The sequence below is a fragment of the Tachyglossus aculeatus genome, chromosome X4, assembly GCF_015852505.1.
Source record: "Tachyglossus aculeatus isolate mTacAcu1 chromosome X4, mTacAcu1.pri, whole genome shotgun sequence".
In the NCBI taxonomy this organism is placed as follows: domain Eukaryota; kingdom Metazoa; phylum Chordata; class Mammalia; order Monotremata; family Tachyglossidae; genus Tachyglossus; species Tachyglossus aculeatus.
The window spans coordinates 33,947,668-33,963,908 of NC_052098.1; the positions used below are offsets into that span (position 1 = coordinate 33,947,668).

A 16,241-nucleotide genomic window follows, 5' to 3' on the forward strand; every position below is an offset into this window, starting at 1 on the left:
CTCTTTTATTATTGACTAATATCTATTGTTTTCAAAAATGAAAGTTGCACAGAGACTGCAATTGACGAGTAGCTTATATAAAGGAATCATTTTAGAGCAATTCTTAAGTGTCAAGCATTCCCTTTCTCTCCATATAGAAGCTGGGCTTCAGGAATTCAGGCAATTCAGTGTTTTGTGGTACTTGTGAACATCTTCAATGGTAGAAGATTTTGGACTGCTAAATTACATAGGTAGAAAGTGATTCAGGTTCAATTTCTACCACAGCCATGTAAAACATCTATGATATTTTTGTTATAGTCTTCAATCTGCTTAGTCACATTCTTCATTATCGAGAGATAATCACTTTCTTGAATCCTGGTTGCTATAACTGATTAAAGAGTTAAGAAAAAGAAAACTAGCCATTAAAATATTAATCTGAAAATACATTAGAAAGGAACCATACCCAAATGTGTTTTTCCTTCTAGAATCCTGCAGGAGGTGAGAATAACTGAAAAACCTGCACAGTAAAATTTTTTAAATTGTGCCATTTGCTCATATCCAAAGGATAGAAGCCAAATGTCTTTCAAAAGGTCCAAGGCCAATAGAAAGATTAAGATAATAGTAAAATATTGTTTTATTTCAATGCTAATTGGTATTATTTAGAGGTATTAAGCTTTATAGTCCCCAAAGAAACAAATAAAATGACTAGCATTTTAAGGTATTCAAATCCAAATATCTGTAAAACTTTTTAGCTGGGTGCCATCGAAAGATCATGAGAAAATGCTAGACTCTTTGCAAGCTTAAGAACAGTCATAACTCAGACTTTCCGGATTTAAGGCTGATAGAAAGAAAAAAATGTTATAATGTAAAAATACATTAAATAAAATATTGAGAGCACTAAATTCTACAGCACTCTTCTCTCACTGTCCTTGTGGAAGACTGCTCACATCATGGTTGGATCTTTAGATAGGCTCCTAGTCAAACTCATTTCTACACTTTTTGAAGGATACATTCTTTCATCACAAAGTTATTTTGCTCATGGTGTTGCCACCTCTTTTGCAAATTGATAAGCTGAAAACATAAAAAATAAAAACAAATACAATTTAAACTAATTAGACTCCTTGAAGAGGAGAAAAGAAGTCCCCACCTTTAAATCTTGCCAGTTCCTTGCATTTGATCTCACACGTAAGATCATAGTTGAGACCAGAAAAAAAAAAAAGGAAAGGAATAAATAATAAGAATACTTTTGAAAACATCCAGTAACAATGTTATTGGCTTAGGCTTTAAAAACAGAGGATAATGAATATAATAACCTGTGAAGTGAAAGATTTGATTGTTTCTCATTTCTCCAACAGAAGGTGGGGGGGGGACTTTATAGGGAGATGGATACTGGAAGAAGACAAAAGTTCAGGTTTCTTCATATATCCTTGAGATTAATCTCTTAATTAACATCTGTAAGATTTAACACACCAGATGACATGGTATATCCAGACACTGTCAAAGACTTGGCTATAAGGAGAAACTTCCTTATTGCCAGATCTGAGTTTCCTGTCTAATGCCAGAAGCTGTGATAAGAGCAGAGCTGCAGGGAGAAGATTATAAGAGTGCTGGTTAAATGTTGGCACTGCTTCAGTACTTTCAGCATCAACAGGAAACTAATGTGGATATTATATTGACGGTTGCTTCCTCACAAGACAATTTTACTAGTATAATATTACATTGTTTTTCATATACCTCTATTGAGACATATTTTCTTATATTAAACAAAGGATAGTCTGAAATTAAATAGCATTTAGCCTACAAATGTATTCCAGGAAAGTTAATTAGATTGTGATTATTCTCATGCAGCTGATAGAAACTTGTTTTCATTTTCAATCCTAAAGAGCTGATAATTGAGGCTGGAGTTGTTTTCATTATTTATTGCATGATAACAATAGTCCTAATGGTACTTGTTAAGCACTTACTATGTGCCAAGCACTATTCTAAGCACTGGGGTAGATGCAAGTTAATCAGGCTGGACCTAGTCCCTGTCCCACATGGGGCTCACACTCTCATCCACATTTTCCAGACGAGGAAACTGAGGCACAGAGAAGTGAAGCGACTTTCCCAAGGTCACACAGCAGACATGTGTTGGAGCCGGAATTAGAACCCATGGCCTTCTGGCTCCCAGGCCTGTGCTCTATCCACTAAGCCACGCTGAATGTTACTGGGCATTCAGATACCTTTTCAGGCCCACAGCGGGTTTCCAGGCTAAGAATAAGGTGCCTGGGGTGAGGGGAAGGGGGAAAAGAGAGGAAAAGTGGGGGTGGGGGGGTGGGGTGTTGACTCCCACGCCAGGAAAGAATAATAAGATAATTTATTGATTTTTGCTTTAACCAAACAAAAAAGGAATAAAAACAATAAGCACTGTGGTACACCACTACCAAAGCTTCGGGGCTTTCCACAGCCCCTCCAGGAATGTCCCTAATTAGCAACAATCATTCTATTGTGAATTTTCATCATGAAAAGGAATTTTGACAGTCTCAACGGAACATCCATCTCATTGAAGTTTTACAGGCAGCAAGAAATCCAGATATTAGAGTAAGTTTTAACTAAGGAATTATGTGGGCTGTATCCTATTTGGACTAACCTACTAATCTTCACATTCAGGGCCTCAGGCTGGACCTTGAAATTCAAGAGAGGAAGGTGTGTGTGTGTGGGAGGGGAGAACAGTCAGCACTTTTTTGCAGTAACTCCTTGTATGTTTTATCCTTGGACGCTCAAGTGCCAGGATTTTTTTCATTTTTCATACAATCGATGGCCTTCCTGATATGCACTGGACCTCTGGAATACCTAATGAGTGGGTCTGCAGAGGATGTATACTGTTCATGGAATTTTTGAAGTCAAATGTCAGTTCCTTTGGGATAGTACTTCATTGTAACCAAAAATTTCAAGGGAATTATAAGGAGGCATGTAACTGAGGAAAAAAAAATACCACTAGGGAAGCTCCTGCTTCCAGTGGGAGAAGTTCTGAGTTTGGAAAACTCAAAAACATACAGATCTTCAAAATCAGTTTCTAGTAATGTTTCTGAATTAATGGAATTCACCTTTCTAAATGAACTATTTCACCTAAAGATATTTTTTTCTGGGTGTCCTTTTGAGCCTTTTAATAACCCCTCTTCCTCCCCTTTTTTTCCTCCACGAAAAATACATATTTTCAAATATATCCCTAATGCTAGGTCTACATAATCCTTTGTAGAGAGTTGGCAATTATCTGATTAATTTGGATTGTATGTGTAGCCAAACTGAGTAAATCCAGCTTTAGGCCAGAGTTAACCTTTTCAGTCATTCTGCACAGCTTGACTATGGCCAGTAATTATCTGCCTGCATAAACCTGGCTTAAAAATCCTAGTTTTGTGTTTGAAAACTAAGCCACCAGGAAGTTCAAGCAGATATGAATTTTGGCAAAACTCCTGCTCTTTTCTTTAATGACTGCTTAAATATAGCACCCCTTAATGCGTGAAGCCCAAAGGTGAAGTGTCAGCTATTTAGGTCTACATCCTGTTGTTACTGTCATTGTCTTATCATGTCCGACCCATAGCGACTCCATGCACATATTTCTCCCAGAACGCCCCGCCTCCATCTGCAATCATTCTGGTAGTGTATCCAGAAAGTTTTCTTGGTAAAAATACAGAAGTGGTTTACCATTGCCTCCTTCCGTGCAGTAAACTTGAGTCTCCACCCTCGACTCTCTCCCATGCTGCTGCTGCCCAGCACAGTGGAGTTTTAACTTGTAGCAGATTGTCTTCCCCTGGCTCGCTAGCCACTGCCCCAAGCTAGGAATGGTATGGATACGCCTCCGCTTGTCTCTCCCTCCCACAGTCAATATGGGTAGAGTACTGGAAACTCCCCAGGTGCGACTCTGAGAGGGGGTCATCCTGTTGGGTCTTAAAATTATTAAAATGTTGTACAGACTGGCAGCAAGTGGAATAAATTCAGAAACCCCATAGAGTTCTTTAGTTCTTAGATTGTGAGCCTGCTGAAGGACCTGTGTATCGTCTCCCAGAGCACAGTACTGTGCCCTGCACACAGTAAGCGCTTAATAAAATATTAGTATTACTTTGTAAAAATAAGAAGTTTTAAAAGAAACTGGTGTAGGTCATCTTATATGTCATTTTCCCCAAAGGGGCATATCAACTCTGAAACCATTAAAATGGGAGAGGAAGAAGCCCCCTAAAAGGAAAAAAAAAATCAGCACAGTAGTGGAAAGACCATTATCAATCAATTGTATTTACTGGGTGCTTACTGAGTGCAGGGCCCTGTACTACTAAGAGAGTACAACACAACATTATTACAGACACATTCCCTGTCTACAACCCATTTTTCTATTGGCCATTTAAGCACCTCTTAGCTCTTCTCTCTTCCTTAGTCCTCTGACAATGGCAACAAATCCAAGGAAGTGCTGATAATGGGAGTGCTGAACCTTTTGAGGTACCTCTCTCCAAAATGGGAAATTTCAGGACCAGGCTGAATTCACTGCTTTGCCCTAGGGGAGCTAGCCTTTACACTTGAATGCCCTAGCAGGCTTAAAACAAGTTAGTTGAAAGAAGTGGCCCATATGGACTAAACTAATTGATGCAACAAGGTCCCGCATTGTCTTTTCAGCCACACTGATGCACACTGATAGATTCGAGGGAATTTCCAGGTTTGGAGTGTAGAATCAAGATGGAAAGTACTCGTATTTCCAAAAGAGGACAACTTAGAACAGCAGATGCCTCCCTTCTTCCCATGGTCTTAGCAGACTCCTGCTTATTAGCAGTGCCTAGTTGCATAGGCACCACCCTTATACATGGCTTGACCAGAAGGAATGCAGCACTGTTTGGAGCCAATATAGGCCCATCTGTGGACGAGTCCAAAGCTCAAGAAGACCTACCTTAGACATCTTTTTGTACATCCTAGGTATCTCTCTTCTGGGGCACTTAGCTAGGGCATGGGGGGCCCAGAGTTCATAAGCTCCTTGTCCTACAAAGTCACCCCACTTTTCATATGGAGATATTGGTAATGTCTGTCATCCCTTCTAGACTGTAAGCTCGCTGTGGGCAGGGAATGTGTCTGTTTTTTGTTGTATTGTACTCTCCCAAATGCTTAGTACAGTCCTCTGCACACAGTAAGTGCTCAATAAATATGATTGAATGAATGAATGGAAAACAGGAATCTGAGTGCCTTGATTTCCCTGGGGGTGTCAGCTGGTCTTGGAACTGAGCTCCACAGTGGCAAAGGGTAATTGAGGTTTGGCACTCTTGAAGAGTGAATGCTGTGCTGTCGAAACAGCATGATTAAGTCAGGGCAGCATGATTAAGTCAAGGCTGCTTCTACAGAACACTGCATGCATTTGCCAGGCAGGTGTCTTCTTTTTTTTTTTTTTTGGTGGTATTTGTTAAGCATTTACTATGTGTCAAACTCTGTTCTAAGCACTGGAGCAAGTACGGGTCAATTAGGTTGGACACAATCCCTGTCCTGCATGGGTCTCACAGTCTGAGTAGGAGGGAGAACAGGGATTGAATCCCCATTTTACAGTTGAGGAACCTGAAGCACAGAGAACTCAAGTGACTTGCCCAAGGTCACACAGCAAGCAGTTGATAAAGCTGGGATTAGAATCCTGGTTTTTTGACTCCAAGGCCCACTCTCTTTCCACTACACCACACTGCTTCTCTGCAACAAGCTGCTTTGATCACCAAATCAGGAGATGGGGAATCACAGTAAAGCTATGATTCCGTACTTCCTGGAGAAAATCAGACTACTCTTTTGAAGATACAGGATTAAAAACTAAATGTAACCCCCTTTTCTTCTTACCTGACAATATGTCTCATTCTCTTGCAATTGTCGCTTGAGAGCCTCACACTTGGCATTCAGCTTTTCCATTACATTGTTAAAGGAGATTTTACGGTTAGAAAATTTTGCTTTCTCCTGGTAGAGTATCTAGAGGTAAACTCAAATGGGTTAAATTCAGAGTAACTGGGCAGAATATCCACAAAAGGAATACTTTTTAAAAAACTGGTATTTAAGTGCTTACTATGTGTCAGGCACTGTACTAAACACTGGAGTAGATACAATTTAATCAGGTTGGACACAGTACATGATCCACATGGGTCCCACAGTCTTAATCCCTATTTTACAGATGAGGTAAACTGAGGTACAGAGCAGATTTGCTCAAGGTCACATGGCAGACAAGTGGCAAAGCCAGGATTATTGCCGAATTGTACTTACCAAGCGCTTAGTACAGTGCTCTGCACACAGTAAGCGCTCAATAAATACGATTGAATGAATGAATGAATGATTAGAACTCGGGTCCTCTGACACCCAGGACCATGCTCTATCTGCTATGCCACGATGCTTCTCACTGATGCTATCCTCTTAGTATATATTTCTAGTAAGAACCTAGGCAGGGAATGTGGGATGGAGGGATAAATCTGGATACAAGAGGGACAAAAAGCCCAATCTGGATCCATATGCAAACAGGAGGGTAGCAAACAAAATGAGTCCCAATCAATCAATCAATGGCAGGTATTGGGCACATAGTAGAGTAAGGACAACTGTAGCAAGACACAGGCTCCCTGCCCTTGAAGATCTTACAATCTCTATGGCTGGCATGGAGAATACAGAGTGAACATTTTGATGTTTAGTTTCCCACTCCGTGTAAGATCGTTATGGGCAGGCGACATGTCTGCTAATTCCGTTGTATTGTACTCTCCGAAGTGCTTAGTTCAGTGATCTGCACATAGTAAGTGCTCAGTAAGTACGATTGATTGACAATGAGCGGGGAGACAGATACAAAGGATTTATAGATAGTAAATAATAACAATTATAATAATAATGGCATTTATTAAGCACTAATTATGTGCAAAGCACTGTTCTAAGCGCTGGGGAGGTTACAAAGTGATCAGGTTGTCCCACAGGGGACTCACAGTCTTAATCCTCATTTTACAGATGAGGTAACTGAGGCACAGAGAAGTTGTGACTTGCCCAAAGTCACACAGCTGACAATTGGCAGAGTCGAGATTTGAACCCATAACCTCTGACTCCAAAGCCCAGGCTCTTTCCACTGAGCCACGCTGCTTCTCTAAAATCAGGAGGGAGAGTAAGTTTAAAGCCTCTCTGTCTTGGCTTGGTTACTACTTCATCCTCCATGTCCTTGCACAAGCTTAGGCCCAGAAACGGGGGGCTTTTGGAGAAGTGTAGTTCCTCTGCCCCTAGCCCCCTGGCTAGCATGGAGAATACATCATCATCATCATCAATCATATTTATTGAGCGCTTACTATGTGCAGAGCACTGTACTAAGCGCTTGGGAAGTACAAATTGGCAACATATAGAGACAGTCCCTACCCAACAGTGGGCTCACAGTCTAAAAGGGGGAGACAGAGAACAAAACCAAACATACTAACAAAATAAAATAAATAGAATAGATATGTACAAGTAAAATAAATAAATAAATAGAGTAATAAATATGTACAAATACAAATACAGAGTGCCCAATTTGATTTTTAGTTTTCCACTCCTTTTCGTCTTTGTTTTTATGGTATTTGTTACATGCTTACTCTGCACCAAGCACTGTACTAAGCGCTGGAGTAGATTCAAGTTAATCAGGTTGGACACAGTCCCTGTCCCACATAAGGCTCACAGTTTTAATCCCCATTTTACAGATGAGGGAATTTAGGCCCCGAGAAGTGAAATGATAATGAGGGCATTTGTTAAGCACTTACTCTGTGCCGAGCACTGTTCTAAGTGCTGGGGTAGATACAAGGTAATCAGGTTGTCCCATGGGGGGCTCACAGTCTTAATCCCCATTTTACAGATGAGGGAACTGAGGCACAGAGAAGTCAAGTGACTTGCCCAAGGTCACCTAGCAGACAAACAGTGGAGCCGGGATTAGAACCCAGGTCCTTCTGACTCCCAAGCCTGTGCTCTGTCCGCTAGGCCACACTGCTTCTCCTTCACTACCTACAACTGACACTATCTCGCTCTTTTGGCTCCCCAATACATTGAACAGTGGATGTGTGCCCCAGTGACGATAAAAGCAACATGGGGCCTGCTGCTGAGAGGGCACAGAGGGATAGATACTCTGTTCCATGGACACACAGCACACCTGGTTTCCCCAAAAAGACAATAAAGATTGATACAACAGATGTGTCTCCCTCCCTCCACAGCGATGGTCAAAATAGATGAGACACATATATGATGTGGGGTGCAAAAAGAGATAAAGTATGACTATCTAATCTAGCTCTAAATTGTGAATGATATATATTAAGAGAGTTGTTCTTCAGTTTGAAGAAGACACTTCTGACAGTGAGATGGCCTATTTAGGCTATAGCAACAATAATTCACTATTTTGTGAACAACAGTGACTGCATCATAGCTGAAATAGTGCTTTTAAAATCAATATTTTAAATTAATTTGCTTTCAATCACACTCATCTTGTTTAAATTTCCCAACTAGGTTACGTGCCAGGGGCCAGGTCTAATTCCCACTGTATAATTATTTCCCAACGCTTAGTACAGTGCTCTGCTACTAAATACCACCACACGCTGAATTTCATCTGGAAAGACAATATTTATAGCCAACTAAGGAATCATTAGCCTGTGATTCAACACGATTCTACTAACACTTACCTTCCTATTTTCTTCACCTGACATCTTCAAAGACATTATGTCTCCATAAATCTCCAAGTCCTTCGTCATCTGCTCAATTTTATTCTTCAGACAACTCCGTTCTTCACTCATCTTACTCTCCAGGAGCTCCATCTTCTGCAGATCCAACTGCAGACGTTGGCTATCTGAAATGCAGGAAGCACATGTCATGAGGAAACAAATGCAGACTGATAACAGTGGTATTTTTTAAGGGCTTACTATGTGCCAGGCACTGTACTAAGCACTGGGGTGGATACAAGCCAATTGGGTTGGACACAGTCCCTGTCCCTCAGCTTCAATCCCCGCTTTACAGATGAGGTAACTGAGGCACAGAGAAGAGAAGTGACCTGTCCAAGGTTACACAACAGACAAGTGACAGAGCCGGGATTAGAACCCATTGATTGATTGTCCTGACAGAGTGTGGTCAGAATTCATAACCACACTTTTCTTATTCTTAGCATACTGAATTTGTCAAAATATCAAACAAGCTTTTGCATGCCTATGTTATGACAAAATTACTTTTAAAAAGCTCTAATGACTAATGTAACTCAGTGAAAAGACTATGGAACTGGGAGTCAGAGTTATATTTCCAGCTTTTCCACTGACCTGTTGGATGACTCATTTAACCTCTCTGTATCAGTTTCTTCATTTGTAGAATGGGGATAACGTATCTGCTCTCCCTAACCTCATACTATGAGCCCCGTTTGGGACAAGGACTGTGTTCAGTCTGCTTCTCTGGCATCTACCACAGCATCTGGCACATAGTAAGTTCTTAATAAACTAAACTCTTGTTAGTCCTTACAAAAGCAGATGACATTTGAGACACAACAGAGAACACAACTAAGATCTCTGCTGTCCTTCACTTTCAAGCTAAATTTCACCTTATGTCACACAGATGAGAGCTTATTATATTTCTAAAGGCTTCCAGAGGGAATTCCACAAGCACCTGTGGTAGCTTACAGATATAGCCTCGACCTTTAATTTAAAGAACATGCTAATGGTGAGACTTTATTCTTGGTTGTGAGTGTCACTGAAAATCTCTTGTGCACTATGCCCAGAAAAATATGGTAGTGCACCTATTATGGTCCCTTGCCATTTGTGGACATTGTTCAGACACCAATTGTTAAGAAGGCAAAGATATGTCCTACCACCAGCAGTGCATGCGTTGTTGTTCTGTGCAGTAGTGATGAGAAGCAGCATACTGGAAAGAGCACGATCCTGGGAGTCAGAGGAGCTGGGTGCTAATCCCACCTCTGCCACTTGCCTGCTTTGTGACCTTGGGCGAGTCACTTCACTTCTCTGGGCCCATTTCCTCATCTGTCGATGGGGGATTTCAATACCTGTTCTCCCTCCTACTTGGGCTGTGGGCATCATGAGGGACAGGGACTTGTGTCCCTATCTACCTGAGAGCTGAGTACGGTGCTTGGGACACAGTAGGTGCTTAACGGATACCAGTTATCATTGGTGGTCGTTTGTGCTGAGCCACCCAGGCTTTCTCGGCCGGCTTGTAGGGAGAAGGGATGCAGTCTGGGGTCAGGGAACTGAATATCTCTGAGACCTCAACAGAAATAGAAAGCACTGAACCCTCACTCAGGATGGTTTAGGAAGGGTTGGGGGAATTTAGTGCAGGAGGAATAGAAAGAAGGCACATCATTTCCATTGTAGGTATGGCAAAGACACATTTATGAATAAAACGAGACTTTCATTAATGTGACAGAGATTAAGCTGCATCAATATTTCAAAATATGCATAACAGCCCTTAATGCCAGTCACAAATATATATTCAGTATGGGTCAAAGACTGAACAAATGCCAAGGCATACTTTCTCTGATGAACTTAGTTTTACAAACTTTTATCAATCATATTTATTGAGCATTTCCTGGGGGCACAGCACTGTACTAGAAACTTGGGAGGTTCAATACAACAGAGTAAGCATCCCCCCGCCTTACCTCCTTCCCTTCCCCACAGCACCTGTATATATGCATATATGTTTGTATGTATTTATTACTCTATGTATTTATTTTACTTGTACATATTCTATTTATTTTATTTTGTTAATATGTTTTGTTTTATTCTCTGTCTCCCCCTTCTAGACTGTGAGCCCACTGTTGGGTAGGGACCGTCTCTATATGTTGCCAACTTGTACTTCCCAAGCGCTTAGTACAGTGCTCTGCACACAGTAAGCGCTCAATAAATACGATTGAATGAATGAATGAATGAATGGTGTGGGTGGGGATTGTCTCTCTTTATTGCTGAACTGTACTTTCCAAATGCTTAGTACAGTGCTCTGCACACAGTAAGTGCTCAATAAATACAAATGAATAAATGAATGAATGAAAGAACAGAGTTGGTAGACATGTTCCCTGCCCACAACGAGCTTATAGTTTAGAGGGATTTTCTAATTAACACAATAGGAAGAAAGGAGTTCTGATGAAAGCCAACCTTAGATATGCGCTGGCCAATACTACTAAAAAAGTTGTCCGGGCTGGTTGAGAGGGAGTCCCTGCCAATGCTGCAATTTTGGGTTTAATAATAATAATGATGACATTTATTAAGCGCTTACTATGTGCAAAGCACTGTTCTAAGCACTGGGGAGGTTACAAGGTGATCAGGTTGCCCCACGTGGGGCTCACAGTCTTCATCCCCATTTTACAGATGAGGTAACTGAGGCACAGAGAAGTTAAGTGACTTGCCCAAAGTCACACAGCTGACAATTGGCGGACCTGGGATTTGAACCCATGACCTCTGACTCCAAAGCCTGTGCTCTTTTTTCCACTGAGCCACACTGGGCTTGAGACAATTTGGTGGCCATTTCTCTCGGCTATTCAAGAGACATGAGCGGGAGTACGCTAGCTGCCCGTGAAAACAAAATAAAAGGGTGATAGAGAGTCGAGGAAAACAATCAGAGGGCATGGAAGCTTGTAGCTAAGAAACAGCCTGGCTAGTCTGCTGGTCAGTTGTCTACCTATGGACAACCTCGATGAGTTCCAACCTAGCCTTTATATATTGAGGAAAGAATGGTTTGTAAAGAGCAAAGTTGATCCTCCTTAAACAACAATTTTAATGAAAAGCAAAAAAAAAAAAAAAAACCCCTTCTCTAGGGGAAGAGACAGGAAGAGGATGCAGTCCAGTTCCTTCTGATATGCCATGAAGTTGCAAAGTTTAGTAAGCAGTGTATACACAGCAGCGAAATCTGAGGCCAAACTACTTTGACCCACGGAAATGTTTCTGAGAAACTATGCCATCCGTACTTTTGTTTACTCCCTGGAGTTTCCTTTCTAAAAATACAAATAAAAGCTGAAGTGGACAGACTCCTTAGCTCTTTAAGACAGGGCACTAAGAAAAATAGGAGGCTCTCTATTTCAACCACCAGAACTGGAATTCAAAATGATATATTCTAATTCTAGGTTGGAAAAAGGAGAATGTAGGATCCAATATCCCTTAAAAAGGGACTATGTTTATCAAACTCCTGTTGTCCAAAACAAATTTCCTGTATCTGATCATCATAACTAAAGAAGCACAACTGACTGGGTAGATTGAGTGATCTATACATTTAAAATGCTGTAACCCTTATCAGGCCAATTTTAGAACTTTACTTTCGGCCACAGTGATATTCCCTCATTATTTCTCTATTGCTTTTGTAAATGTAGCTTCCAACATTTCTAAATGATTCCTGAACTGGTGTGTAAAGGGCTGATTACAGAAGGCCCTAAATAATGTTGAGTCAATATTGACCTTGGCTGTGGTTTTAAGATAACTAAGGGATGCTGGAACTACAATATGGTATAGAATGCATAACAATTATACAAAGTGGGATGTCTAATTGAAATAACTAAAACCAGAAGTTCCTTAGAGTGGCTTCTAAGCAAAATAGGAAAGAACAGCTTTAAACATTTAACAAGCCATGGTTGTAATATACATTCTCTAGCTGCTGGTCATGTGATCCCAACAGATAAATATAAAGCTCTAAATCACCAAAAATAACTAAGGAGCGTAAGAAAAATCAATGAACCAAAATCCATTTAAACTGGGCAACTGCGCAACTATCAATGTCTACAAATTGTAGATTGCCATCATGCAAAAAAAACCCAAACCATTTCTCATTGACAGAACATGGATTTAATCAGCATATTCAAAACAACTGGTATTATGTAGTAATAATGTGTGCAGATTACTGTACTAAGCACTTGAGACCTAGTCGGTGAACTCAAGGAGCTTTCTATCAAATGAGGGAGACTGAAAACCACAAACAGAGGTAGGAGAAAGAGCAACGAGGTAACAGTTGATAAAAGGAGAGTAGCAGTATAAACAGAAAAAATAGTAGACATAACTGCAATAATGGGTGCAAAGGATGGCTGTTGGATGTGATCAATCAACAGTATTTACTGAGCACTTACTGGGTGCAGAGCACTGTGTTAAGTGACTGGGAGTATACAGTATAACAGACACGTTCCCAGCCCACAATGAGCTTATGCTCTAGAAGTGGACACAGACATTAATATAAATAAATAAAATTATGTATACGTACATAAGCAAGGCTGAGTGGGGGGTGAATAAAGGGAGGAAATCAGGGTGATGCAGAAGGGAATGTGATCTGGGAAGGTAGAACTTAATGCCTGAAGGACATGGCTTTTCAGGTGGGCTTTGAAGATGGGAAAACTGAAGGAAATGTTTTTACCAGTCCCAAAAATTGTCCCCAGCCTTCTGCCATTTAATGGTGCAACAAACATCTAGGTTCAGCCTAATTTCTTTCAGGTCCCCCGTCTATGGTGTCCTGTTAATTTGGCCTGATTGACCTAATTTATTAAAGCTCCAAATCTGCTTATTCAAATACTACTCCATAGATTGGGAAAATGGTGACGGTCCGTAATCAGGTAAGATTTAGAACATTAGGAAGGGTCACTAGGAAGACTTCCTATCCCATCCATGCAGGGACTTTTTGAAGTTATGTTATAGTTCGTCCTCACCTGAATTCAGATTTCTATTTGTACTCCGTGATTTCTCCATTTCGCTGGATTTGAAATTGAGGTCTTCCTGCATCAACTTCAGATCTTGATTAGTGACACAAGAAATCTGTTTCATGCGATTTATGTTCTACATTTTAAGAGAAATAAGGGTGGAAAAATCCATCAGAATTTATTTTAACACAACTCGTGAGAGAAATGAGAAGGCATGTTAAGTAGAGCAATAGAATAACTGTGGGCTGCCTTTTAATGAAGAGAAATGCACTCTATAAAGATAGAAACCCTAAATGATCACTCTGATCAATCAATCAATCGCATTTATTGAGCGCTTACTTTGTGCAGAGCACTGTACTAAGCGCTTGGGAAGTACAAGTTGGCAGCATATACAGACAGTCCCTACCCAACAGTGGGCTCACAGTCTAGAAGGGGGAGACAGAGAACAAAACCAAACATATTAACAAAATAAATAGAATAGATATGTACAAGTAAAATAAATAGAGTAATAAATATGTACAAACATATATACATATATACAGGTGCTGTGGGGAAGGGAAGGAGGTAAAACGGGGGGGTGCGGGGGGGGACGAGGGGGAGAGGAAGGAGGGGGCTCAGTCTGGGAAGGCCTCCTGGAGGAGGTGAGCTCTCAGCAGGGCCTTGAAGGGAGGAAGAGAGCTAGCTTGGCGGATGTGCGGAGGGAGGGCATTCCAGGCCAGGGGGATGACGTGGGCCGGGGGTCGACGGCAGGACAGGCGAGAACGAGGCACGGTGAGGAGATTAGCGGCAGAGGAGCGGAGGGTGCGGGCTGGGCTGTAGAAGGAGAGAAGGGAGGTGAGGTAGGAGGGGGCGAGGGGATGGATGGACAGCCTTGAAGCCCAGGGTGAGGAGTTTCTGCCTGATGCGCAGATTGATTGGTAGCCACTGGAGATTTCTGAGGAGGGGAGTAACATGCCCAGAGCGTTTCTGGACAAAGACATTCCGGGCAGCAGCATGAAGTATGGATTGAAGTGGGGAGAGACACGAGGATGGGAGATCAGAGAGAAGGATGATGCAGTAGTCCAGACGGGACAGGATGAGAGCTTGAACGAGCAGGGTAGCGGTTTGGATGGAGAGGAAAGGCCGGATCGTCTATTGCTGAATAACTGAACTGATTATTTCAAGGTTCTTATTAGTCATTCAGTATTACGCACTCACTGTGTGCTGAGCACTGTCCTACTGTACTTGGGAGAGTACAGTGGCGGTCAAAAGTGCGGTCCCTGCCCTCAAGGATTTTACAGTCTTGAACAGTCTTGGGGAAGCAGCGTGGACTAGTGGAAAGGGCCCACAAGTAGAGTCAGAAGATCTGGGTTCTAATCTGATCTTGACCACTTGGCTGCAGTTTGGGACGGGGCTACGTCCGACTGGATTGTATTATACTTACCCCAGTGTTTGGCACATAGTAAGTGCTAACAAATATGACATTTGTTACTATAATTACCACTGAATACTGCAATTTACCAGGGGACCAGCACTAGAAAAGCTGCTACATACGAGATTCTCAGCTGGAACAATAATAATAATAATAAAAATAAAATACTACAACTACTAATGATAATGGTATTTGTTCAGTGCTTATTCTGTGCTAAGCACTGTACTAAGTGACGGGGTAGTGACAATATATGCTGATCAGATATAGTCTCTGTCCCAGATGGAGCTCCACGTCTAAAGAGGGAGAACACACCTTACATCCCCATTTTACAGGTGAGGAAACTGAGGCACAGAGAAGGTAAGTGACTTGCCTAAGGTCACATAGCAGATAACTGGCAGAGCTGTGACTAGAATCCAGGTCTGCTGACTTCTAGGCTCTGTTCTTCTCACTAAGCCACGCTGGCATACATCTCTCATCTTCCAACTGGCCTCCTCACTGATCTCCCTACTTCCAATCTGTTCCCTCTTCACTCTGTAGTCTGGTCATCTTATTAAAACGTCATTCGGCACATGTCTATTCACTCTTGAGAAACTTCTAGGTTGACTACTCATTTCCCCTTCCCTTCACATCAAGCAGAAACACCTGACTACTGGGGTCAGGCTTTTTTTAAAAAATGGCATTTGTTGACTGCTATGGGCCAGGCACTGTTCCCGGCGCTGGGACAGACACAAGTTAGTCAGGGTTAGACACAGTCCCTGTCCCACAGTCCTAATCCCCATTTTGCAGTTGAGAGAACTAAGGCACAGAGAAGTAAAATGACTTGCCCAAGGTCACATAGCAGACAAGTGGCAGAGCCGGAATTAGAACCCACGTCCTTCTGACTCCCAGGCCAGCGCTCTGTCCAGAAGGCCATGCTTCTCTCAACTGCTCCCAACTTCTCCCATGCCGCTACTTCCAACCTGTCCCATCTTCAGTCTACACTACACTCTGCAGTCTGGTCAAGTGCTTAGCACAATGCTCTGCACATAAGCGGTCAATGAATACCACTGATTGATTGATCATCTTGGTAAAATGTCATATAGCACGTCTCTTCACTCTTCAGAAACTTCTAATTGACATCCCTTTGCATCAAGCAGAAATTCCTGACTACTGAGTTCAGCTGTCTTTCCTTACTCCTCTGCACACAGTAAGCATGCAACGAATACCACTGATTAATTCTCCACTCTCTTC

At 41.7% G+C, this 16,241-nt stretch overlaps 1 protein-coding gene across 1 annotated transcript in view; it reads right to left on the bottom strand.

Moving 5' to 3' along the window:
• IFT74 (intraflagellar transport 74) overlaps positions 1-16,241 on the bottom strand; it is a 90,969-nt gene continuing 74,728 nt past the window's right edge. The window contains exons 16-20 of the mRNA XM_038769882.1: positions 13,610-13,736; positions 8,625-8,788; positions 5,812-5,937; positions 990-1,050; positions 1-367 (exon numbers count right to left, since the gene is read on the bottom strand). Coding sequence (XP_038625810.1) covers positions 249-367; positions 990-1,050; positions 5,812-5,937; positions 8,625-8,788; positions 13,610-13,736 — 597 coding nt within the window. The 3' untranslated portion in view covers positions 1-248. The remainder of the gene's footprint in view (positions 368-989; positions 1,051-5,811; positions 5,938-8,624; positions 8,789-13,609; positions 13,737-16,241) is intronic.